General features: G+C 44.2%; 1 protein-coding gene across 2 annotated transcripts; it reads right to left on the bottom strand.

Annotated features, from left to right (window-relative positions):
• Positions 1-1,014: 1,014 nt before the first annotated feature.
• Positions 1,015-25,969, bottom strand: ANXA4 (annexin A4). 2 transcript variants are annotated; one of them, XM_077306484.1, is made up of 14 exons: positions 25,848-25,886; positions 22,971-23,032; positions 16,607-16,657; positions 15,063-15,141; positions 13,857-13,951; positions 12,637-12,750; positions 11,656-11,746; positions 11,272-11,351; positions 8,850-8,906; positions 8,205-8,298; positions 5,654-5,749; positions 4,621-4,679; positions 2,751-2,873; positions 1,015-2,500 (listed from the first exon to the last, which is right to left on the bottom strand). In XM_077306484.1, exons 3-14 carry the CDS (start codon positions 16,607-16,609, stop codon positions 2,441-2,443), a joined length of 951 nt encoding a protein of 316 aa, XP_077162599.1. In that variant the 5' UTR covers positions 16,610-16,657; positions 22,971-23,032; positions 25,848-25,886; the 3' UTR covers positions 1,015-2,440. The 2 variants fall into 2 exon arrangements, with proteins under 2 accessions (XP_077162599.1, XP_077162598.1); XM_077306483.1 differs by lacking the exon at positions 22,971-23,032 and having other exon boundaries at positions 25,848-25,969.
• Positions 25,970-27,322: the final 1,353 nt, after the last annotated feature.

Below are 27,322 nucleotides of genomic sequence, written 5' to 3'. Positions count from 1 at the left end.
AATAAATATATGGCTCCAATGTTATCCTTTGGTCATATAACCCACTACATTGTAGGATCTAGTAAATCCAAATGTTTACAAAACTTCAAAGGGAGGGTGGGAGACTCTCAAGCCTTGGAAACACTATAGTTAGTTTCAAACTAGTCATGTCAGTTTCATGAGGGGTCATCCCACCTCCTTTGTGTTAATTTCCCTTTTCTTGCAATGAGCTTACAGTGAGCCTGGTTGGGTTTACACTGCCAGAGTGGCCACCTTCAGTTTGTATTGCAGAGATTCTCTGGGGTTTTGATTCTGTTCTGCTGGACTTCTACAGTCCTTGCTCTTTTTGCCTTAAATTGGAAACAGTGGAGGATGGAGGCATCTTCTTTGGAGCACTGTAACTTAAGACCATGTAAATTCAGACTTGGAGAGCAGGTAGAGGAGAATCATCCAGAGATCTTCTGGGAGACTGGTGTTTCTAGCATGCTGGGGGTGGTGGGAGTGGTCCTACAACTTCACAAACTACTCAAAATATACATGTTCATTTAGCTCTTAAACATTGGGGGTGGTTCTTGGCTCATGCCACAAACCATGAAATGAATGCATTTCCCAGTTTTTACCTATTTCTATATATTCATATGTGTGGTTACAGTAAGGTTGTCAACCTCTAGGTGAAGTCTGGAGATCGACAGGATAACAACTGCTCTTTAGATGACAGAGGCAATAGCTGCTTTGGAGGGTGAATTCTATGGCATTATAACCTGTTAAGTTTCCTGTCCAGTGCTAGGTTTCACCCCCCAAAAGTGCAAGAATTACCCACTGGCAACTCTAATTAAGGGCATCAAGTCCTTCATTTGAGATGCAACATTGACTACAGTTCATTTGCATGTCTACCTCTTGACCATTTTTTCCTATATCCTTTCCAAAAAGGTTTAAGAAGCCATCTCCTCCAACTCTGTTTACTGTTATTGGTTATTACAATTTCCATTTGATATAGGCAAAGCCAAGCAAAAGAGTGATTAAAAACAAAACACCTTGTACTAGCAGAGGCACTTTTGGTTTATTGAACTGCAAAGCAAGCATCAAACACCATTTTACACTTCAAATGGTCACTGTGTATTGATCTACCCTTTATGCCAGAAGAATATTCTCCTCAAGTTAATGTATCACACATTCACAATTGCTTTATCCTGACAAATACCCCACTTTATAAGGAAAGGTTTCCTGTCCTGATTGAAGTTGAGGTTCCATTCTGATGGAGAGCAAGTCTTACAGTACACAGAATTAAATTTTCAGTATTATGCTCACTCCAAAGCAATATTCCCACATGAAAAAACTCAGGCTTAAGAAACAATTCAAGGTTACCTCTGCCATATTGTAGAAAAGGTACAAAATTGTGTCAGAATTTGCATATATTAAAAGGCAAGAAGTTTACATATTGCGAACAGTCGACAACATAATCAGGATAAGTACAGGAGTACCGAATTCTAAATTATATGCCACAAACATTCAGTATTCTGGCTGACATTAAATACATCTGCATGCATTTGGAATTTGTCCGCTTTCTTGAATATAGCTTGGAAAGAAAATATAGAATATCCTGCAAGAGGTCAGTAGCAGGAACACAGAGGTATCTGTAATGAGAAAATCTCCTTAGTGAACAGAAGTCCTACAGGCCCTCTAGTTTCTAAAGCATGTAGGAGAGCTGGGTACCCCCGTAAATATGAGGACTAGGTGCATATTCTTTAAAAAAAAATCACAGGATTCATTGTGGGTTATTAGATTTTGTATCAGAGACTTACCCATAAACATAAATGGGAAAGGGCCCCAAACCCGAGTAGAACTAGGCATGTCTCTACATTACAATCTGGCACTTATTTGCATGTTTGAAAAATAAAGTTTATTGTCCCTATCCCATTCTCACCTCGACAAAAAAGGAACATACACACTGGGCAAGGATTCATCTATTCAGTGGAAACTTAAATTTTGCAAATATTTCATATTTGCCTGGCCAGTATGCAAGGAATAGCACTTAAAAATGGAGCAGTCAGGATCTCCAAAGTATCGTAGAGACAAACCTGAACTCCATTAAATGTCACCAACAGCAAGATGTGCAGTCAGCAACCACTGTTGAAAGGAGCAACAGGAAAGTTTCTGGTTCATGGCTTTTCGGCAGCACAGATGAAAAGCCAGGACCCCAAAGAAAAAGAACAGATTTTTAAAAATCATCCTTCCTATATTTAATAGTTCCCTCCTGCTACCAAGGAGGTGATAATTTAACAAAGCTGATTTGAACAGATCTTCTAGCTGGCTAAATCTCAGTTTAGCATAATGCAAAACTGACACTCGGCTTACATCAAAGCAGTCTCCAAGAAATAAAAGCATTATTGCAAGAGGCTGAGACCACTTAAAGGTCAACTACAGGCAGTGCCAAAAGCAGGGGACACAGATACTTGATTTCTTAATCTTCACCACCACACAGAATGAGTAGAACTTTTCTGTAGTCTCCTGAGGTATCTCCCTGGAAGAGAAATATAAATCACTATTCATTTGTTGGCCTCTGAAATCTTGTAGCACACTCTAGTAAGTGAAATGTCTTCTAGCAGCCCTGCAAAGATGTGCAAGACCACCACAGTGCTACCTTTCAGTGCAGCAAAGCTTTCACAGGAGGATTTTCTGCTCTAGTGAGCCTTTTTTGTTCCTTGGCTTGCTGAACTATGGCCAAATACCCAGGTGAACATAAAGCTTCCCACAAGGAAAACCAAACTCACCTTAATGAAGGAGTAGAGGGATTTTCCATACATCCGTTTGAACTCGGCCTTAATATCTATCATGTCAAGTTCACAGCGGGACACCATGATTCGAATGAGCGTATTGTCATCAGTCCCCAAACCCTTGGTGGAGGAGAAAAGAAAATTTGAAGTAACCTTACACTGTAGACTTAAATAGGTTAAAGTAATTATTCATTCTTTCCAGGGAATCCTGAGAATGGTGATTTTTTTTGGGGGGGGGAGGGGGGAACATGCACCTTGCTAAGGGTCATTGAAAGAGTTCTCTGCACCTCATCCAAATAAAATTCCCAGGATTTTTGGGGTGAAGCCATGGCTATTAGAGGTATCAAATCAATTTTAAGTTTTGCAGCAAATATCAGTACATATTCAAGATCATAGATTAGCTACCTGTTATTTTGCCCTTTGATACTGTCAATTGGCCTTACCCCCCAAACAAAAGCATGTATAGGACTGCAATCTTTGTTAGGTAACGTGGAAGTAATTCACATACACACACTTTCAGTGCTTGTCTTGGGTTAAGTAGGCACCTGAGTGCTACATGGGTTAATGTACACAGATCTGCTGTGTGGTAATCAAAGTTAATGGATGCTGGAATTTAAGAAAGGCAGGATCTTGGGTGTTTCACATTAAAATCACAAAGGACAATGAGTCAGATTCCCTGCCAAACCTCTTCCTCAATTACCCCCAAACCCTTAGAGATATTAATTTGGGTAATGAGGAGCAGGGTGCCACAAAGAGAACAGGAGTAGACTCCCTTCCTATATTAGAAGTTCTACATGCAAATATGTTCCTGGTGCCCAAATATTAGGGAAGGAGCTTTTTAAATTAATTCACCACACTTTGAAATTATAATGCAATAGGAATCTATTTTTGCCTTTTTTGATGTTGCTTAAAGCAACAAGAATGCATTATGTAAATACAGAAAACACTGAAATGCATCTCTGGGAAGAATGAAAACAAAGCGTTTTGAAAGTGTGCTGTTGCTGACGTGGGGTCTGTTCTTAGAAAACAGAGATACTGCGTAAAGTTGTAATAGTTCTGGGTTTTGGTACGTCTTCACTCAAAAGAATGAGCCAGTTTTTCCCAAACACTCTATGCTGCCTCCCTTTCTATGTCTACATTACAACCCCTTTTCATGCCAGCGGTCCCCAATGTGGCGCCTGCTGAGTGTTTTAAAAAGGGGATGTGGCCGAGGACTTTCACCTTCCAGGATTTCTGTTTTGCCACTGAACATCTGAGATTCTGTGCAGACACAAACACGAACATTGATTTAGCAGCAGATCCTCACTGTGCGTGTGAAGATACACTGTAAGCCAGGGGTAGTCAACCTGCGGTCCTCCAGATGTCCATGGACTACAATTCCCAGCATATGCTGGCAGAGGCTCATGGGAATTGCATTCCATGGACATCTGGAGGACCACAGGTTGCCTACCCCTGCTGTAAGCAAAACATTTTTTAAAAAACTATGTTCCTCTAAAAAAAAACCCATCCTGCCAAGCAAAACTTCTGCATGAAATGTTGAAGAGTTACTATCAGAGCGATGCATAATATCACTCCCTGAGATTTTGTGGTTGGCCCTACCTTCTGCAGCAGCCATTTGCTAGTGGCTCCCACTATCCTGTGGCTGAACTCCGAAGGTGCCCCTACAGAAGCTCAAATGGTTCGGGATTCCCTGTTCTATGTGATGTGGTGCTTAAGAAGCCCTCTTAAAGTCTCACAGATCCCATCACAACAAACCATGAATACATTACAAATGAATACATTACAAATGTATCTGTCCCTCCAGTTGCAACATTTGGGGTTTTCTAAGGACACAGTTTGGTTTGATCCATACACAAAGGTTTCTTACCTTCATGGATTTGTACAGTCTTTCAGCAAAGTAGCCACTCCTATTTCTCATGCATTTTACTGTAAGAAGACAAATAAGCAAGGTTAGCAAAGCAAGAGATAACAGAGCAGTCAAGAGCAGAGTGGTCAGAGCTGAAGCTAGTTGGAGCAAAATATGACCTGACACAAGAAGAAGAGTTGTTTTGTATACTCTGGTTTCACTGCCCAAAGGAGACTCATAGCAGCTTACAATCACCTTCCCTTCTTCTCCTGCTAACAGACACCGTGTGAGGAAGGTTGGGCTAAGAGAGCTCTAACAGAACTGCTCTGCAAGAATAGCTATTGGAGAACTGAGCTAGCCCAAGGCCACCCAGCTGGCTGCGTGTGCAGGAGTGGGGAATCAAACGCGGTTCTCCAGATTAGAGGCCACTGCTCTTAACCACTACACCACTCTGGCCATCTCACGGCTTCAACACACAAAATCTGAGCTCATTAGGTATGTTCAGCTTGTCATTCAGTTTGAGTGACAATTACTCTCACCCACTGTCAGTACTCCCTGAGCAACACATGCATATGCAGGCAAGCATAATTTTGCACTGCAACATCAAAGTGTCACTGTAAACTATGGAAATGCAAGCATTCTGTTCAATTAGGACTTTGCCAGCTGGAAAGGTCTAGCAGAAGAGCTGTTAACCTCTCCATAGCAACTAGTTCAAAAGCTGCCATTAGCCCAGGGAAGTCAATAAGGAACAATGGGAAGATCTATGCTCAAATCCTTGTCAGCCATGAAGCTTTCTGAGTGACTCTGGGCCTGAATCTTTATCAGCTGAACTTGCCAAAGGCAGGTTGTGAAGATAAAAATGGGATAATACGTGTGTTGTCTCAAATTCTTCGGAAAGTGTGGATGAGTGAGGTGGGGATACAAGCATAATAACAGCAAACCAACCTCCTAAGAAGACAACCAAGGCAAGCGCTTCTGCTCTTGGGCTTGTCACAAATGGTCAGAAATAGAAAATCAACACCCAAATCCATTTGTACAGTTTAGTGACACTTACCTATTGCTAATAAAGCATCTTCAAGGTCCCCTGACATCTCAGACTTAATGCTTTCTGTAATGTCCTTGCCAGTAATTGTTTTGTACTCATCGAATACTGTCAAGAAGAAGAGTATTTTTACGTGCAAGAAACATTCTGAAAAGTAGTACTCCCATTTTTAATGTGACTCTGAGATAAACATTCCATATTTTACGAAGGAAGAAGGATTCCAGGGCTTACTTGGCTATAGAAACGGGAAGTGGGGAGGGAACTGCATAGTACAGAATGCAAAAAGATTAAAGAGGTCATCCCTGTTTATAAATCTAACTGCACATACCCAAGGCAACTTACAATGGACCCATATACCCCCTTAATTTAATTCAATTTAAATTCCTATTTTTGTATCTGTATTTTATATCTGTAATTTTATTTCTGATGTAATCTGCCGTGAATCCCTGGAGACAGGATGGAATATAAATCTACTAATAATTCTGAATCAAAATATCAGAGGCTTACAATTCCTGAAACTTGAGTAACATTTGAGAACACTAATTGGGGATTCTTAAATGTCCATTCTTGTAAGCTTTTGAAATTTGAGTATGTACAAGGGAACTTAAATTTATAAACATCAAAACACCTTCATCTGCATGCACAGGAGACAAGCCAAAGTAAGTGGGAAACTTTGCCCTTTGCACTTATACAGAGGCAGACTTTACTAGTGTCCCCCAAATCACAGCTAGAGCAGAAGGTTGGATTTCTAACTTGCAGTGGTGGCATGAAGAAGAGTAACAATCTTTATATGAACTCAAACATGCAAAACATATATAAGCATGCACCGACCCGGGGCAAGCTTATGGCAACATTTTCCTTATGTCTACTCCTGGTCCACCACAAATATTTTCAATCAGACGCAAGTTCCCACCATGGAACTTGCTGTAGCACATGTCTGATTAAAAGTCCTCCTGACAAATCTGGAAAAGATGTAAGGAAAATGCAGTATACAGTTTGGCCCCCGGACAACCTGCTGTTCTTAAGTCACTCCTCTGCCGAACAGATCAAAGCAAGAGGCATCCTCAGCAAGGCCCGTGTTTTATTTTGGGATATGTCAGAGTTCAAATGTGTTTGCATATCAAACAAAGCAGGGCAGTAATGACAAGAAATCAGTGACCTTTCTGTAGACAGACTTGGTAAACTGCAAACTACGAAGCTGAATCTCCACCAAACAAATCCATACCTGTACGTACATTCATTGTATTGTTTCAATACAGGGCTTTTTGTGTGTCTTCTCCTTACTGGTACTGAGTGCCAGCACTTTTTTTTTTTGGGGGGGGGGGGAGGCTCTCCCCAGTTCTGAAGAGTAACTGGTAGAAAACAATGCTACCCTATCTATGAGTATTAGCACACCCTTTTTTAGTCCACAAAAAGCATTGTGTTTATGTGGGTGTATATGTAGATACAGATAGACAGTGTAGGGGTAGTCAAACTGTGGCCCTTCAGATGTCTGTGGACTACAATTCCCAGGAGCCCCTGCCAGCATTTGCAGTTTGACTACCCCTGGTGTAAGATATAAGTTTCTACTGGGTCAGTCTTAATTTTATTTATGACAGATTGCCTTGATAGAGGAGTCTCACTGCTTCAAACTATCTTGCAAAATTATTTTCCAGTTTCCTCTTGGGCTGAGTCCAACATCATTTTCTTGTCCTTAAAGGAGATGCATGAAACATATGGGGCCTTAATGGGCTCATTTCTGCTGTAAGTTTCCTGGTGCCTTCCCACTGATACTGAAACCATGGGCTTTCAAGTTCCTTGATTGACTTATGTTGTCTCTAAACACTGCATTCGCCCTGGTTGTTTTCAGGAAGCTGGACCAAATCTTGAAGCAAGGGCATGCTCTGGGTTGTACAGACTGTCACTTCAGGGGGGGGGGGGGGCTTTGAGAAGGTTTTTTAGTGTGGCAAATACTGAAGGGCTCCCAAGTTCCTAAAGAAAGGACAGAGAGGTCATAAAGAAAGGAAACTCACAGATTTGTTTCTCAGGCAACCTTTCCATCTGTGTGGCATTCCATCTTCAGATCTGAATGACAACACTTCATTCATCTGAACACTTGTGTAGGAGCAGGGTGTGTGGGGGTGGAGGAGAGCAAAATTAGAGATCATGCTAATGTTACTATCTTTGTAAAGATATCTGGAGGCTTATGTCAGAAATGAAAATATTCAGGCCCAATATATCTCATGCATCTCCTCCGCCAAGAAGGAAATTATGCTGGAACAGGCCCAAAAGGAAACGGGAAGAGAATTCTGCAAGACTGGCTGAAATGGAAAGACTCCTACGAGGGCCCTAGGCTAGATCGCACAAGGTGAGGCCTGAACTGTGTAACCGCTGTCAAAAAGTTAATTGGCATCCTCCAGAGAAGATAATTAATATATGGGAAATGAGACAAAGCTTGATGGAAAATTCTTCCTCCTGTTTTATGTATAGTATCGACAGTACACTTTATTTGTCTTAATGCATCACAGATCCCCAACTGAAGAAGTATTTTTAGAAGAATAAGATAGAACAACAGAAATCTTACCCTTTAGTAGATGATTTTTGTTTCTGGAACAAAGGATAGTCATGAACTGAGCCTCATCTGTCCCCCATCTATTCTCCCCAGCTTCGTACAGGCACTAAACATAATAAAGGTACATTTTTTTAAAGTGCTAGTTTTGAAAGGATCAAGACTTCATTTTACTGTATCTGGCCCAAAGCCCATCTCCTCCAGCATCCTCTTTCACGCAGCAGCTAACCAAATGCCCCAAAATTTCACAAGTGAGGCACAAAGGTAGCAGCCTCCTCTGTGGATCTGGGCTTACATCTCCCCACCACTTTAAAAGCCTGCAGCATTTCCTAAATTGGTTGCCAAAGGCATGTTAGAAAAGTCTTATAACAGTGACCTCTAACGTAGCACCACACCACCCACACATTTTGGGAAAAGTCCCTTTTAACAGGGACTGGAGTTTACTCCTAGGTCCAAAGGACTGAAGCTGATAGAAAACGATTAATAGTTGTCCCACCACTGTTTAAGTCATGAGGGATGACAGAATCTGTCTAATAACTTCTTTATTGACTAAGAAGTTGTCAGCTTTGGACTGGCAAAAATGGCTCCTCTAAAGCTATCTTCCCAGCCTGAAGCAGAGAGGAAAGGGAATAGAGTCAATTTGGGTGAAAAGCTACAGACCTTGGCGTCTTCCCGGGCAAGAACCTCATCAACATAGTGGCTCTCATCTCTGTTGCCCTAGGAATGAAATGGGTTTGTTAGATTCAGCCTAGTTTAGATAATATAGTCCCAATTCTCGTCCTCGTTTCAAAAAACCCAGAACCAAATTTCTATATAAGACCGTAGCAGCTTTTCCCTCTTCTTCCTCAAAACTTGAAAAACTCATTTTTGTTATTGGGTGATAATCTCCTTATAACTAATAAGTAGCTGTAATTTGTTATAATTCTGAAATCCCAGTTTGTTCAGTAGCTCTGCCCCTTCTGCACCACCTAGATACAGAATTCGCAACAGGATAGCTAAAAATTCCTAGCAGTTCTGGTGACATTTTACTATCTCTGAGTCTTTCTCAGGACACGCCCTCCCACCCCGTCTGCTCACCCACATGCCTTCTCTCCACACACACACATCCCTTCCTGATAGTGATGACTCACCAAACACAATTGTGGAGTTCCAGCTTCTCCAAAAGGGGAATTTAAAAGGCAGCAGGACACGAAATCTTTCTTGATCATAATCTTTTATTCAGTTTGCCAACACACACAACAGTAATTGCCCCACAAAAACTCTGTGTTAAAAGTGGTTCACAACCTGCTTACTGCTGTACTTTCCTTCCCATATAATTTGGTTGCTACAGAAAAATATGGGTTGCTGAGTGTACTTGTGCATGCATGTACCTGCACACAAACTGCATATGTCTCTTCGAGCACAAAAGCAAGCTCACATTGTGTGACATCCTTGCTGGGAAGGGGTGTGGATGCACCATGCTTTAAAAGTGTTTTTCAAGCTTCGCAAATACAGGCAATCTCATGATTAATGTGTGACGTTTTTGCTTCAGTGGGAGAATAATCTGTGGGGTGTTTGGTAGGAAAGTACACCCAGCTGACTGCGTAAATGGCCTGAATTCATTTAGCAAGGAGACATGCAGAAAACATGGTGGGTGCTTGTGAGATGGGTTTGCTAAGAAAGACAGCTTACGAGCCATGGGAGAACTTTGCATATGCATATGGGTGTGTGCCACCTGGGCACGGATGAACAGACACAGAAGGGAGAGAAGAAAGAAATGAAGCACCTTTGGGTTATTTAAATGGTGCAGAAGCTCTTCTACAATCTAGGCCTGATCACATCTCTCTCATTTTCTCCTTTTCCCATAACAAGCCCATGTAGTGGTCCAGTCATGTGAGCAGATGATGCAACCAACAAAAAAAGTGCTTCCCTTTCAAACTATTTTTATCCCAGGAATGTGTGACCCAATCAGTTATTTATACCCCACTTTCCCCCTCAATGAGGACAGGAAGCGGCTTACAATATCTTTGTTCCCTCTTTCATTTTGTCCTCACAACTCCATGAGGTACATTAGTCCAAGAGTGGTTCAAGGATCTGAAGGGCCCATAGCACCAGAACCAGTTTAAAGATTTGCGGGACCCAAGCAGAGTACAATTGCAGCAGGAGCAGCCAGACTGGGACAGAGGGGTTCTCGAGTAGAAAGGAATATCACTTTAAGTGTCCTTAAAGAGGGAAAAGGGGAGCAGAGAGAGGCTATGGGGGAAAGGCAACAGACAGGTCCCATGGAAGTGTGGGGCCTGTAGCATGTGCCTTGAAAATGTGTGGCCAGCCCAACATCACCCAAATAGCTCTCTTGGCAGAGTGGGGATTCATATCTAAGCCTCCTAGACCTAGCCTGACACTCTAACCACTACACCACATGGGCTCTCATGAGACGTTCTCAAATTTTAGAAGATTTGTTCTTTATTTCAAATGGGAAAGTCACAGGAAATGCAGCCAAGTGGCTAGACTGAAAGGGAGAGCTGAGTGATGAAAGACAGCCAAGTAGGAAGCCAGAGGGACACTCAGAACCAGATTTGTCAAGAGTTGCTTGAAGATCTCCAAAGAATCTTGACATCCCCTTCCTGACTCCTTTTATTTGGCATAGTAAGCAGCCTACAAACAAAGTGAGACTTTGCCAGCTGCTGAGAAGTCCCAGTGCACTTGGGACAGTATCTGCTTGGATGCAAGCAGTGAATTTTAACCAGAGTTTATGCCCCAACTGTGGTTTATTACATAGGTTTGTTTTGCTACACACATCTCATAGACCTACCTGGACTTGAGGCAAGCCACTATTTACTGTGACATCAGAAAGGAGCCCGTGACATATACATAATAGCAGCACTAGCAATCATACCTCCTATCCACATTTGAAATCCTGCATTTTAGAAGCCTACCACCATTTTAAAAGCATCTATCCTGAGATGGAAAATACAGCTCTCTCAGGGCCAGCCCAACCACAGAAGTAAGCTAGGTGGTAATCTACGGCATTGGACCTTAAAGGACACAGAACTAGAAAGAAGCAAAACCCAGTAAATGCCCTTTCAGGACCAAAATTACTTACGGTTGCTAGAGATACCAGAACTCTCTGCAACATCGAAGACGTGTCAGAGACAATGTCCTTCTCAAGGTGGGTTCCATACTCTGTCGAGACCACAAAACCTAAGTTATTTTCTTAAAGGAGTGCATTTGAAAACACAGCAGCTACATTCATATTTTGAAAAACTGCATAACCACTTTCAAACCCGAGGTGGTATCCAACACCAAGGAAGGGCAGTGCCTCAGAAACCTGATCCTCAGCACTATTAAGAGAAGATAGACTTGATACCCGGAGAACATTTTCCGGGTTTGAAAAATTTTACTGACAAATTTTACTGAACAAGCTCTGCTGAAATACAGATACATGGGAAGCATCAAATACAAGCCAAAACAAAGTCTTAATACGTACGGTGTTTGTAAGTTTCATTAATCCGTCGGATTTCTCCATTTGTACGAGAAGCCAGAATTTCTATCAGGCAGCCTTCATCTGTCCCAGCCCCCTAAGCAGACGCAGATATAACTTTATTACCACAAAGAAAGGCAGAGGTGAGAGACTGAGAGAAACAGGACTCTGAGATAACTATCTTAGGTTTAGTAAAAAAGACAAAATAACAGAGCTAAAAAGGGATTCCAGGATCTTAAAAAAATATAACGATATTAATTTAGCTCAACCCTGATCTGGATGGCCCCAGCTAGCCCAATCTAATCAGATTTTGGTAACTAAACAGGGTTGGGCCACTTCCATTACTCCCCACCCCCCTCCTGAGAATGAGTGAGTTCTCTCCTGGTTTATGTGCCTGCATGCCTACTTCCTCCTTAAACCACCACCTGCTTCTCCCCCCTCAGTCCTTCTGAAGCCTGCCTGTTAACGCGCGTGGTGATGTCACTTCCAGGGCGCATGGCAGGGAGGCGTGGCCAGGTGCCATCACTTCTGGGGTTCCTCCAAGTCTGAAAAAATTATTTCAGGGGTTCCTCCATGGTCAGAAAGTTGAAAAAGGCTGCTCTAGATATTCTTCTAGAGCTTCTTATATTATGACTATTTCTTACCCTGGACTCTTATTGGGCCTATAATCCCATCCATTAGTCTCCTGCAGTGCTATCCCAAGGACACTTTCTAGGGAGTAAACCCACTGCATAGACTAGAGTAGCATTCTAAGTTGCCTATTTAGGGCTGCATTGTTGTGACCAGGCCATCTCAGTCGCAAATGCTTTGAAAGTGTGCACTCTACCAGCAGAATACATACATTATTTATTCTAATAATAATTACACAACCTGGGTACAGAGTTCACACGGTTCTGGTTCCAGGCCATACTGTCCCTGGGCCAATTGTGTAAGAATTGTGCATCTTGCACTAAATTCACTGGCTCGTCTAGTAAAACACTTGCAAACCTTCATCGCATTCTTCAGTTCCTGAACATCATACAGTGTGATGGGGGTCATCAGTCCAATGATGGTCTTCTCAAAATACCCACTCAGTTCAGACTTCAGGTCAGCAATCAAGTCCTGTAGGGCAAGAGGGACAGAGATGTTCTTGCTCAATAATACATCACCTTTTGCATCACACACAGAGTCAGCTAGGAGAATCGACTGAGAGTAGCACACTGACAAGAATCCCCCCTTGCAACAGGAAAGCGAGGATAAGATCAACGTGCTTAAATAAACTATGCTGTTTAACACAAGAAAGGTTAGAGGACCTGGGAAGCACTTCTCGACATGAAAAGCCAAGGAGCATTGTGTTTTGGCTCAAAGAATTTCACGGATCCAGAGTTCCGAGTTTCAGTAAGCAAAGCAGAGCATAAATGAAGAAACTAAATGCAGTTTGCTTCATGAACTAAGATCGGTCATGCAAGAAAACCAATTGACCAGATCTACAGTGGAGCAAATCATTACCTTCTCTGTCTCGAGGACCCAGCCATTTTTCCTTTTCCTGATGTCAATAAAAATAAAGCAAACACTTTCAAGGGTTGGCGCTGGTATAATTATGGTCTGTGTATGGGAATATTGCTTGATTGTCTGAAAAGCATCCCAGGATCATAAAGACAGCCAGCTTCACTAGCAATATTTACTAATAAGGACATCGTTGCAAAAGTCTGCTTATTTGCCCTCACAGCAACTTACAATGCCTAACATGGCCCATGTTCTGAATGGGAGTTTGAAGTCAAAGTTAAGTGATTTGCCCAGAACCCAGCAGTACCAGATCAACCATACAAACCTTACCCCCTGTCCAATATTCTGCCCCAAAAATTCTACCCTGCATATAAACTCTGCAAAATTAGTAAGTAGTTCACCAGCATCTGCATGTCAGCACACCTATGTAAGTCACCGGTAGCCTACATTTAAAAACTCATTTATTTCCTGGCAGCCTGAAAAGGATTCCTATTCAGCATGAATGGCCAGATTTGAGAATAATAAAAGAAACCCCCCATAATTTAATACAGTCTATAGGAGATAATGTCACACATCCATAGGTCCAGGTTTGAATGAAGGTATCTGTGTTCCCCGCACACTTCCTCACAGAGGAATCCACATTAGGAAGCCTATTTTAGAGTGAGGCTAGAAGAGTTTTCCTTTCGCCAAATGCAGAAGTCAAAAACGTTGATGCTGCCTACCCGGCCAATGGTGGATTTGTAGGCCGTTATGATTTGCTGTCGTTGGGCCAAATTCCTCTTGGTCACAACTTCAATAATGGCATCTTCATCTGTGCCTGGGATAAATGAGGAAAACAAAGAATGCATTGGAAACTTAAATAGGAGGACTCCCAAATGGAAGGGAAATGCAATCGTTTTTCTGCTAGAAACCAGCTTCTGGCAATAAAGAAATTTTGGCTTACAGTTTCCCATGGAAACAGAACAGAGTTGGGATCTTAAAACAACCTTTTCAACAACTATTGTTGAATATTGTCCTCTAGCACCATGCAAAGGTTTTTCTGTTCCAAAACACCTCCATAACAAATATATTACTAGGCGCTAAAGGTAAAGGTAAAGGTATCCCCTGTGCAAGCACCGAGTCATGTCTGACCCTTGGGGTGACGCCCTCTAGCGTTTTCATGGCAGACTCAATACGGGGTGGTTTGCCAGTGCCTTCCCCAGTCATGACCGTTTACCCCCCAGCAGCAAGCTGGGTACTCATTTTACCGACCTCGGAAGGATGGAAGGCTGAGTCAACCTTGAGCCGGCTGCTGGGATCGAACTCCCAACCTCATGAGCAAAGCTTTCAGGCGGCTGCCTTACCACTCTGCGCCACAAGAGGCTCTGTCTGGGCGCTAAGCTTGCTTATTTGTTTGTTTATATGCCGCCCTCCCCTAAGGCTTGTGAACTAAGATTCCAGTGTTCCCAGACTATTCCAACTTTTACAATCCTCTTCTGCACTCCAGCTCCTTAGCCCGCAGTCCTTAACTCAGTCAGGCCATCTACTGATATGCTCTACAAGCATCATTATTTTGGTGGACCTCGTTTGCACCGTTTTGTGCCATCAGCTCAGAGAAAGAGCAAAGCCTGTGGATTAATCTACAAAAGAGCTGATTAGACCAGCAGACACAAATCCTGACACAACAATTTCAATTCACCGTTTATAGCATCCATTTTAGACAAGCACAGTGTGACTTCTGGTTTCCCCTCCGTGCCAAGTAACCAAGGCCCTCTATCTCAGGAAGTTTCAAACAGTCATCTCCTTTCATGCAGAACTAATGGCCTGCCTTGTTCAAGAATCAACAGCTTAAAGCAGAAGTCCTAAAATTCCACAGTGGTGGGCAGAGAATATGCTGGAGCCTTCTGCAGAGTTGAATAAGAATTAGTGAGGCACAGGAGAACACTCACCCAATCCCTTCATAGCCTTTCGAAGTTTCTGGGCATCCTCTTCAGCACTGAAGGAAGAAGAACCCTTCCAGCTTCCTGCCTAAAGGCCACAGGGTGTCAATGGTTAAACAGCATACCATATAGAAGAGGAACAGAGATCTAGTGCATGAGCAAGATGTTTGGTCATAGAGGATCAAGCTACCACCAATAAAATAACAAATGAAATATTTATTATGCAGTGTGTACGTACAAAGTTAAATTTATAAGGGGACTGGATATCATCAGATTACATAATTTACAAGCATTCCTGGTGGGTGACTATGTCCTATGCCCCATATTCATGTTTGTTGTAACTTAACCTTCTTGACAAAAATTAAAATATTTTGGGTTGCATTTGTTTGCCCTCTTCTGTTTGATTGTCCATAAAACTGGGGGGGGGGGGGATACAGTTGTACTTCTAGACCATCACTTCCACCAAAATCCTCCACAGCAAATAGGGAACAGATCAGGGGACAAGATTAAGCATAACTGTAGCTTTCCAGCCTTCAAAAAAAAAGTGTAGAGACAGGGTAGGGTTGCTGGGCCTCCAGAGGCAGGGCCTGGAAATCTCAAACAATTACCATGATCTCTAGATGACAGATTAGTTCCCCTGGAGAAAATGGCTGCTTTGGAGGGTGGACTGTATGGCATTATACTTTGCTGAAGTGCCCCCCTCCTTAAGCTCTGCCCTCTCTAAACTCTACCCCCCAAATCTACAGGAATTTCCAAACTGAAGCTGGACACCGTACAACAGTTGCTCCATACAAGCTAAACTCAAGCAGTTAAATTTGCAATCCCCACATTGGAACAGATTGTCAAAAGATGCCCAATGCTCAATGAATTTCACAACTGCCAAGCAAGCTAGATGGTTATATTTTATTTGCTATGGGTGGCTGAATAGGTGGTACTTGTTTGTTGCCTTCAGACAATTTAGTTCCACTGGTTCCCCTTTCCTACATGGGAAGAATGTACTGCTCAGAGGAAGAGCACATGTTTGCATGCCAAAGACTGTGTTCAGCAGTACTAGAGAACATATGGCACACGTACAGGGACAGAGAAGGCTGAACACATTGCCACATAATGCTTCCCAATAATAAGTCAGACCAGCTCTCCAGCCTCATAAAGAGGTCTTTCACATCACTGACTTCCTCGTCCTTCAAACTGGAAAGGCTAGGAATTAAACCTGGGACCTTCTTCACGGAAAGCAGATATTCTACCACTGAGCCATAGCCCCTTTCAAGTCAAAAGGACCTGCAGCTCTGTCCAGCATGCTGAAGCCCAAAGTAGACCATGTTCTTTCTGTTCTCATCACTGACTTTTCTGCCTTCCAGCATACAACATTACACTTGGTTGGCACAAGATCGAGCCCCCCACCAGCAAGATCAGATAATACTTGCTCTGATATGAGGAAGTCAGCAAAGGCTGATGTTTCGTTTCCCTGAGTCAATATCACAGACCAATAACCCTGTTTATTGGGCTGTGAGCATACCAGGCACAGCCTGCGCCTGGCAAACAAAAGTACTCACCATCACAACGGAGACTCAGTATTCTCCTAATATTGAATCTCCCAGATAATTCTGTAAGATAAGGGAAGAGGAAGGGAATCAATTTTAGATAATCATTGATAGAGTTCAACGTCCGTGTACCTACCTGAAAGTTACAAGACAAGGTTCCTGTTGCCTACTAATATTAGAGAGAAATGCTGCAAGGCCCTGGGGATTTAAGAGATACCAAGTTAGGGGTGCCAGCCTCCAGATGGGACCTGGAGATCTCTTGGAATTACCACTCAGCTCCAAACTACAGGGATTAGTTATCCACCTAGAAACACCCGGGAAAGATAGAACGTTTTATTGAGCTAGAATGTTAGAGGATGAAAACCCAGAGACTACATTTAAAGTAGCTAAGTTTGGTTGCCTGGCAATGATGCTTTGGAAACAATGCTTAAAATAGTTCTATACTCCCCATACTAAGTGATATATTTTACTCATTGTTTTATCAATCTATGTAACACTGTTTTATATTTTGCATGCCATGCTCTGTTATGACTGGTCTTGGACTGCAAAAGAAGAAATTCTGATTTCTGATACAGGGATTAGTTTCCCTGGTGAAAATGGATGATTTGAAGGTTGAACTCTTAAGGATTGTACCCCAGTGAAGTCCCTCTCCTCCTCAGGCTTCTTCAGAAGTTCCCCAACCTGGATCTGGCACCTCTCCTCCCCCAACAATGGCCAGGGGAGAACTGTCTACTCAGACTAAGGGAAATTGAAAAGTATCTTTGCTACACTGGATTATACACCCCACAAGAAGACACCATATAAGGAATAACTGTAAATCATTCTATGTAGGGCTGCCCTTGATACTGATCCGGAAGCTTTGACTAGTCCATTGAAGGGTTCATATATGACAGTCCTCACCCAGCTGCATTGGCTCTAGATTGAAGACTGGATCAAGTTTCAAGGTCTTAGTTCTCACTTTTAAAAAGCCTTGACAGTTTCAAGGTCTTAGATTTCACTTTTAAAGCCCTAAATGGTCTGGAACCTTCGTATCTATGGGACTGCCTTTCCCACTTTAAGATTTAGCCAGCAGAAGCTACTTAGGATCCCTGGCCCCAAAGAGATCAAACTGGCCTCAAACAGGGCCCCGGCTCCAGCCTTACGGTATGCTCTGCCAACTCAGAGTCCTGCAGGATCTCAAGCCAATGCCGCTGGACTTGAAAGACAGAGCTGTTCTGCCAGGCCTATGGTTGAGGCTTAAAACGATCTGATCTATTGGCTTCCTTGTCAGAACCTACCAACGAAGCTCAGTGGACCATCTTCGTAAGGCCCCAGTTTCTCTCCCATGATAAGAGAGCGGGCAGTTGTTTAATATTTGTTCAATTCTTGCCATATCTTTTTGAATACTATAATGTAATGCATTTGTTTAAATTTATATTTTTATACTAATTCCAGGTTTTATCCTACTGCAAACTGCCCTGACTCTCATGAGGCAGAGCAGCTAATAAATAAAACCATCATCATAATTACAATGAGGTCCTAGACACACCCTTTGAAGTCCAAGTCTGTTGAAATCAATGGGCTTGGAAGAGTATAACTCTGCTTAGGAGTGCACAGCCAATTGCCAAGGGCTCCAGAACACTGAAAGCAGCACTGCAAATACTGCCCTGCAATCCTCAACAAATACAGCGGCAATCTGGCACAGGCTGCTAGCAGATCCTGTTTTACAAACCTGAACGTTTTGAGCAGCTGACTTCTAAGGCCACAGAGTGGCCACCATGGAACATGCTGTTCCAAACATTTTCCTATTGGTCTTTTCTGGCAACAGCTTTCTTCCAGGGCTGGAATTATGAGAGCAGAAGCCATGGAAAATGACACAAGCAAGAGTGGTTTGTGCTGTACTGGGTTGTCTGGCTCAGCTGTGACTAGGGATGTTGGCAAACGTGCCACGTTACATCCAGAGCCCAAGATGATTAATACAGCCGGCAGAAGGGAGTTCATTGTCCATTGGTAGAGCACAGACTAACTTCAGAAAATTCACCGGCGTGATGTAAGTGGAAGTGGTTAAGAGCGGCAGATTCTAATCTGGTGAACCGGCTTTGATTCCCCGGTACTTCACATGCAGCCAGCTGCATGGCCTTGGGCTTGTCACAGCCCTGATAGGGCTATTCTCACAGAGCAGTCCTGTCAGAAGCTCTCTCAGCCCCACCTACATCACAGAGTGTCTGTGGTGAAGAGAGGAAGGGAAGGAGATTATAAAATGTTTTGAGACTCTTTTGGGCAGTGAAAAGTGGGGTATGAAACCAACTCTTCTTCCTCTTTTCTGTTGGGATTCTTGCAAGGAATGCTGAACAAGACCAATTTTAGCCTGATTCACGAAGCAACCCACATGACCTAAGCAAGTGGGCTGATTCTGAATTACTTAACACTGATTGGGCATGCCTTAAACCAGGAGTAGTCAACCTGTGGTCCTCCAGATGTCCACTGACTACAATTCCTATGAGCCCCCACCAGCATTTGCTGGCAGGGGCTCATGGGAATTGTAGTCCATGGACATCTGGAGGACCACAGGTTGACTACCCCTGCCTTAAACGTCAGGAGGTTCTGAATATGTGTTCCTGTATTATGAATTTAAAGCACACAGTTGCCAATAGGAATTTGTTTGTTTTTAAATGTAGATCATGCAAAACTAGATTTCAGGCATTCTGACACTATAGCACATATGTTGCTCCACCATGCCTTGGGGTGATTTTGACCAAACGGGCAACACAAGACACCATCTGGCTAGACCTCACGGTGAGGAGCGCGAACCCTCCTCCTCCTCCACATAATTTCTCCAGTGTTGACAGCCCAACTCCCTTTGCTTTACAAGCTGCTTTGAGCATGCTTGGCAAATCTGAGAATTCAAATGATGTACATGTGGCATTTCAACTATCCTCTTGCAATCTTGCAAATGAGAAATTAATTTGAATGTGCCATATACAGAGCTGATAGCGTCAGCAGACATTTAGCCTAAATCCCGGCATCCTCCTCCATCCTGAAGGGCAAGGAAACAAGGAGCTGGAACTGTTTTCTGCTCTGTTTCAGGGACCAGATAAAGTTCTCTTCCACCTTTTCAAGGGAGGGCTTTGGCCTTAGCTACCTGCCCAGTGAAACCTACACAACATCGCTCACATTCAACCCTGGCTACGTTCCCTTCTGTCCACTGTAGTTTAATTGTAACATCCTTGACACAGGATCCTTTGCCCCCACCCCAAAAAATGCTATTGCAATGGTATGGGTAGGTTTCTGATGCACATAATCCGATGACACTGGTTGACGAACAATGAAAGTGATAACATTTGGTTGAGAGATCCCACTCCCCGAAAGCATTAAAGCAAGCTTGTCAGTTGGGAGACATCTGATTTTCCAGGATCAGGCACCAAACACAGTCAAAACAGACAAGCGGCTTTCTGTGAAGATGCATCCCCTTTTGTGACAGAGGAACAAAGAGTTGTTCTAACCAGAGGACAGAAAGACCAAAGGTCTAGTGTATTCTAAGACAATACTAAACAGATCATAAGTCACACAATAGTGGGAAGGGGGAAGCATTTCAAGTTTTGCAATGTCAGAAGGACGGACACAGTACAAGCCCCATTTGTCAGTGTTTAAGATCAAACATGCACATGGACCCTGAATGGTCAAAGGTAAGCCTAAACCAACCATATTTATTCCCAAAGTAGCAATTTGGTAACTACAGAAAGGAGAATGGGGCAGAATGGCACAGTCATGACCCAGGAACAGGACATGACAAAGGAACTGAAAATCCTTTATTGAAAGCAAATTGAAATTTGAGGGCGAAATGATGCCATTATCCATGCCATCACTGCATTCATATCTCAAACGAATGGTGTGTCTATGCGTTATATGGATGGGAAATTAGCCCAAGAGGTGAAACCTGCCCCACCCCCATCCCTTGGCTGTGCCAGGCACTCTTATCTCATCTTGGAAACATGCAAGGAAAGAGGAAGGTTAAGCATCGTTCACCCACATGTGCCTTTATTGTTAAAAGTTATACTTTCCCTTTGTATGTGACTTACAAATGGGACATGCCCCAGAAACCTATATCTGGTTTAACCCTAAGACTCTAAAGAACCCCAGTTGTATATCTCAGAACTAAATTCTATTTGTAAAAGTAAACCAGAAGGGAAAGTTCTCTATGAACTTCAACTCCACTCCCTCCCACCCAGGTTTAATATCTCCCAATCCACAATTAATTGCATTCCCAAAAATATGTCACCTAAATAAAGTACATAAAGAATCACGGAACAAGGAATTTATTCTCGGTTTTCCTGTCTTGCAGTTTATTCAAATAATCTCAAACTATTCCAAGCTCATCAGCTTCTTTTGGTATCATTTCCATTTGTTTTGCATGCAATTTGCAAAAGCAGTGCACAACTCCATGGAAAAACATAACACCAGTGTCCTGCTTACTGTTTTAACCCTATTCCCCTTTCTGTTTCACTTGGAAAAACAAAATCAGCAACTTCTTTGAATAGCTGGCTTGGCTGGAAGCATGATGTGTGTGTTTGGTTAAATCCCTGCTTCCCACTCTCCCCCTCCCCCGCTTCCCCCCCCCATTTCAGGCACACTCATAGCTGAAGGTTCCATTTTGCATGGCTAACTGTGATTGATGGATCTGTCCACTCCTTTTTAAAGTCATCTAAGGCAGCAGCCATCATGGCCCTGAGTGGCAGCAGAACTGACCAGGAAAAACTCCATTTGTACTTCCTTTCTAGGTCTTTAATAGATCCAGCAAAGTCAGCAGGGAATCACTGTCCAGAGATGAATTTATCGCTGCTGAAGGCATAGCTATGTTGTGTGAAGTACAGTCTATTAGCTTCATTGGGTTGGATCCCAATTGCCAGTACAATGAGAAGATGCTGAACTTTTGACCACTACTAATGACTTCATTTTGATAAGCCTCTCTCAGTCTAATCTTATGCATGGTTACTTTAATGGAAGGTCCAATGAGTTCTAGGCAAGAAAATGTAGGACTGCAGCCAACTTTATGTAGGGCTTAAATTGGGAAATGCAGAATTCTGCAGTGGATCAGACCCTGGGTTGTCACACATAGGGCAAGGTTCTTCTGCCATTTTCCATTTTTAACTTGGTTCTTTTTGCGATGAGACAGTCAGAAGTGGACGCAACATTCCAGGGACACACCCAAGCTGGATTTAACAGCACTACCAGCAATGTATTTTTAATCTCCTCTCTAACAAGTCCAAACACTAAGTTTTCCCCAAGCCAGCATTCCCGTGCAATTTTCTCTCCAAACCCGAAGCTCTCTTTCTTGGTTCCAGAGTAACAAGAAACAGACTGTTCCAGTGACTTATAGGAAACAAGAAGTGGAAACTTTCTCTTCCATCTTCTTATTACAAAACACACACACACAAAGTCATGAAGGCTGACATGACTCAGTCAAGCTTTCTACAGAGCTTCCATATCACTAGGACAGTCTCCTGCTTTAATTTCCTCAATAGACCTTCACTATAGCCCATCCCATGCAGAAGTGAGAAAACCTTAGACTTGGGCTTTTCAATTAAGGCTCCACCTCCCTGGACTAGCTTCCTGGAACCCACTGAATTTGTCTTTTTTTGGCTGCCCAATTTTCGGTAGCTCCCAGAACAATGAGCAAGCCAGCTTCTAGTCAACTGCAAGAGAATCCCAAGCAAGATTGCCTCCTGGCATCCCACGCTCCTCTTCACTGCATCTGCCACGACTCAGGTATGGAGTTGTGCTTCTAAGCATTGGTAGCACTTCTGAGATTCCAGAGCACCAACATCCTGAATCCCCCCTCCCAGATAAGGGGATGGGTCAGTGCTCCAAGGGGAACAAACTGGTGGATGTACCCAATAGTACAGCTTAATTTATTTCCTCCAGGGCACTTTGCTCCCTTGCACTGTGATAGCCTCCTCATGTTGGAATTAACTCTCGAACTGGAGCCATTGAGGATGAATCCAACAGTGAATTATCACCCCTCCCCCACCCTTACACTAGATCATTGGCTTAGGGACACCATTGCTTGTGGAGTTCTCAGTTCTCTGACGAGGCCAGACAACCGAAACTAGACCATTGAAACTCAAACAGAAAAGAGATAAGCCCATAGTTTACTAGAAACACTGTTCCCTATTACATGCCTGTTCTCCAACTAAACTCCCGTTACTGAAGGCCTCCTACTTTGTCAGAGCATTTGATGTGCTATTTACACTCCCTGGTTGTATCTTCTTGATTCGAGCACCTCTCAAAAATGCTCCTCCTCCACATGCAGCCAGCTGGGTGATTTTGGGCTCGCCACAGCAGTGATAAAGCTGTTCTGACTGAGCTGTAATATCAGGGCTTTCTCAGCCACACCTACCTCACAGGGTGTCTGTCTTGAGGAGAGGAAAGGGAAGGCGAATGTAAGCTGCTTTGAGACACCTGGTAGAGAAAAGTGACACATAAGAACCAGCTCTTCTTATTCTTCATTTGGGAGGGATGAAAAGGTATTTGACCCAATGAAAAGATACTGGCTTCTTATTCTGGGGCAGGACGGACGGCAGTGGGTGAGGGCAAGATTTCCAAAGCCAGAAAAGTCTTGTGCCTAAGGTACACCATCAAATAAAAACATCAAAGTAACAGCCCCCATATTTGATCCCCAAACAGAGTGAAATTGACCTACAAGTGCAGGCTTCCCTAAGATGGCGATTCTAAGCCAGAGGGGTTGCAGAATGAAATTCTCAGCAGTCAGAAAATGCTACGCATGGTGGACCCTTCAACCCTTCCCAGCAAACTATAATAGAATGGGCAACGTGGTTTTTGAAAAACCACATCAGTGTTCTTAATTTGCATAGCTAGCAGAGATCAGAAGACTCAGCTTTGCTGGGTACAGACATTTCTTTTACCTTAGAAACGGGGCGTGGCACAAGAACAACTCGTAGAACAGCCTGGAGGCTTCCTTCAGCCCAGCCAGTTTCCAAGACACATGCTCAAGCATCTTAAGAAGCATGCCTTTCTTTGTGTGGGCCTTACACAGGGCATGGAAAGCAATGGATCTGCTGGCAGTTGTCATTTAAGGAATCACCTGGGCTACTTATTACACACCGTTTGACCCCGTGCACATAAAACTAGCTTTTAAAAATAACATATATACCATGCCAAAAAGGATAGTTTACATTTCAACCTAATAAAATTCTTCCAAGCACAGCCTGACCTGTACATAGGCAGCTCTTTCCTCTTGGGCACCAGACCCACAGGAGGTGCAGGCAACTAGCCTCTGGAAGGGATGGGGTTCTCAGGCAAGGCACAATTACAAGAAGGGGTAGGAGGGTCAAGCCTTTCAGCCCAAGGTCATCAATGTTTATTCGCAGGGCGTTTTTATGCAGGGGAGTGTTCAGAATGTGATCTCCCTTCCTACAGCCGGAATTCATGCAGCCCTTTCTTCTCCCTTCTCGTTCTGTAAGATAGACCAGACTGCAGTTATGCTTGACAATCTGGGCAGATGGGGCCCAGTGACTCCCATAAGATTATTCTAGTGAAACACTGGATTTCTTTACTTCATTTGCCTTCCTCTCCAGCGAGGGCGGCTTTCCTCTCCATTTCATCCACACCACTGCAAGATAGGCCATGTGACTGGCCACCCAGCAAGGTCACCCATCAAGTTTCCATGGCAAACTGGGGAGTCAACCCTGGGTCTCCCATTTCTTAGTCTGACACTCAAACCACCATGCATGTTGGTGCATGCCACGACTGCTCTAGTTGACAGGAAGAACTGGTCTGAATGTACTTCCCAACATGTCCCAGGTGAAAACAGGGCACTGATTCTCCCAGGAGGGATATTGCCACACTGTTTCAACTCCCACCTTCCCACTGAAGGCGCTTCCACAGCTCTCAAACTTTGCGACATCTTGATTGCAGACGCATCAGTTAGGAAACAGATTGTAAAAGCTTCCTGCCTTAAAGTTTAGAACCTGTTTAAGAGTGCATCTCATATCACTAATATGAATGCTTGTACTGGTTCCCCAAGTTGCTGCCACTCAAAAAGGCCTGTAGGATTTAGCAACTGGAGAACTAGCTCAGAGAAGATATACAAGGGAAATGACAACCTAGCATTTAGTGCCCGTGTGCACTTGCATTTACACAAGGAGTAAAAAGGCCACCACCTCCTCCTCTAAAAATTCCCCCCCCCAACAACAAAACTGGTGCTCTAAATGGGGAACCTCCCAGGGAAACCAAGAACAACCAAGGTGTACACATCTATTTATTTATACATTGGTTGTATTAAAGCAAATCCATCCTGCCTTTTGGCATATATGTGCCCCTAAAGCAGCCTACACTAACACTAAAACCCATTGTGGTGAATGGCTAAGAATCCATGTTAATGTTGTGCCCACCTTAAGAACTCAGCAGAGAAGCAAAGCCATTCTACCTATGCACAGAGGCACTCTGCTCTATGACACAGGACTTATTTGCAATTGTCCTGATCCAAAATCCAAAAACAAACCACAATCCACATGACACCTGGGTTTTGCTCGATTAATCTCCCTCCCTAACCCACTTCCTGCACCGGACGAAGTGAGCTCAAGGCCAAAGCTTCTGCGGGAGCGCATTTTGTTAGCTTTGTGGCGTTCCTGGCCTCCAATGCATTGGCGCTGCTGGTACAAAATATGGCAGCGATCCTAAGCAGGTCTGTTTGGAAACGTGACCGATTCTATCCAGCGGCCTTTCTCCCAGGAAGGGGCTCAGTCGGAGGACAGTCCGCTTCCCACAGTTACACGAACCGAACACGTTCAAGGCGGGGGACTTGGCGGAGTTTTAACGCTCCTTCGAGCTCCGCGGCCGGGCACCGAGAGAAGGCTTCCGGCTCCCCCTTCCCGAAAGGCCCCCGGGGGGCGGCTGCCCGGCCACTCTCCCCGGCCACCGTCGCTCCTTCCGCTAAGCCAGGGAGGAGGGCGCGGGCGCCGCACGCTGCTCCCCGCCGCCTCCTGCTCCTCCGAGGCGGAATGAAGCGAGCGAGCGAGCGAGCGGCGCCCCGAGACGCCCTCGAGCGGCTGGCAGCGCTCTGCTCTCCTCCTAGCGCGCAGCCGGGTGCCGCTGGGAGTCGCCCTTCAGGCGCGGCCGAAAAGTTTGCCAACAGCGCGGGGCTCCGGCCGCGCCTATGGGAGGAAACCCCCAAGGCCGACCGGGCAGCCAGTGCCCCGCTAGCCAGTCATCCCCTGCCCGCCTCCCTGCCGAGACCCTGGCCGCGGCCCCTCACCTGCTGCCCGCACGCGCGCCGTCTGGAGAGCCGGCAGCCGCCCCGCGTCGCCTATAAGCCCCAGACCCGCCTTGCGAAGGGCGGCCGCCGGGAGGAGGAGGTGGCGAAAGGGCCCTGCCCGCAGCGGCTCAGATTTCAGCCCCGCCAGGATGGGAGTGGAGCCGCGGCTGAGACAGGGGAGTTGGCGGCAGGAGGAGGAGGGAAGGGCCGGGACGGAGCGGAGCGGGTCGGTGCTGGCGGCTGCTAAGCGGCGCCCTCTCCGCATCATGTTCTCCGGAAAGCTCTGCTCGAGATCTCCCCATTTTCTTTGCCCGTTGGCGACTTGGGGATAGGCAAATGTAATACCGCGTTCCGTATTAATATGCCTAGTTCTGGTTTCGGATTTGCTTACAAGAAAGAAAGAAAGAAAGAAAGAAAGAAAGAAAGAAAGAAAGAAAGAAAGAAAGAAAGAAAGAAAGAAAGAAAGAAAGAAAGAAAGAAAGAAAGAAAGAAAGAAAGAAAGAAAGAAAGAAAGAGGTCCCAAAAAGATTCGTGTCCTGAAAGTGGAACCGAACAGGCACCTGGAGTCAAACAAAGCTGATTCCAGAACAAAAGCTGAGTCCAGTGGCACCTTTAAAGCCAACCAAGTTTTTTTCAGGAATCCGCATCAGTGGGTAACCATGCTGGTCTGATAAATTTGGGTCCAGTGGCATCTTTATAACCAACAAAGTCTGATTATGAGTATTAGTCTTCATGTGTGTGCACCCTTTTTCAAATGCATTGAAACTGAAGTCACCAACCACTACATTTTGGGCTGTATCAACAGGGGCATCACATCAAAATCACAAGATGTCATAGTCCCATTGTATACGGCACTGGTCAGACCACACCTGGAGTACTGTGTGCAGTTCTGGAGGCCTCACTTCAAGAAGGACATCGATAAAATTGAAAGGGTACAGAGGAGAGCGACGAAGATGATCTGGGGCCAAGGGACCAAGCCCTATGAAGATAGGTTGAGGGACTTGGGAATGTTCAGCATGGAGAAAAGGAGGTTGAGAGGGGACATGATAGCCCTCTTTAAGTATTTGAAAGGTTGTCACTTGGAGGAGGGCAGGATGCTGTTTCTGCTGGCTGCAGAGGAGAGGACACGCAGTAATGGGTTTAAACTTCAAGTACAACGATATAGGCTAGATATCAGGAAAAAGTTTTTCACAGTCAGAGTAGTTCAGCAGTGGAATAGGCTGCCTAAGGAGGTGGTGAGCTCCCCCTCACTGGCAGTCTTCAAGCAAAGGTTGGATACACACTTTTCTTGGATGCTTTAGGATGCTCTGGGCTAATCCTGCGTTGAGCAGGGGGTTGGACTAGATGGCCTGTATGGCCCCTTCCAACTCTATGATTCTATGATTCTATGATTCTATGATTCTACATATAAGGAGAGGGTGAGGGGGGTGTTGCCAGCAAGGACTAATTAGAAACTTAGAGAACAATAAAACCAG

This window comes from Paroedura picta, chromosome 12 (genome assembly GCF_049243985.1).
Source record: "Paroedura picta isolate Pp20150507F chromosome 12, Ppicta_v3.0, whole genome shotgun sequence".
In the NCBI taxonomy this organism is placed as follows: domain Eukaryota; kingdom Metazoa; phylum Chordata; class Lepidosauria; order Squamata; family Gekkonidae; genus Paroedura; species Paroedura picta.
This window is presented reverse-complemented; position numbering and strand designations above follow the sequence as displayed.

Bases quoted from the DNA above. Each gene is read 5' to 3' on its own strand.
- ANXA4 (XM_077306483.1), bottom strand. The intron at 8,907-11,271 runs GTAAGTAATTTT...TTTCATTCCTAG, and splicing joins TTCTGGTATCTCTAGCAACC to GGCAACAGAGATGAGAGCCA. The intron at 4,680-5,653 runs GTAAGTGTCACT...GTCTTCTTACAG, and splicing joins AGATGCTTTATTAGCAATAG to TAAAATGCATGAGAAATAGG.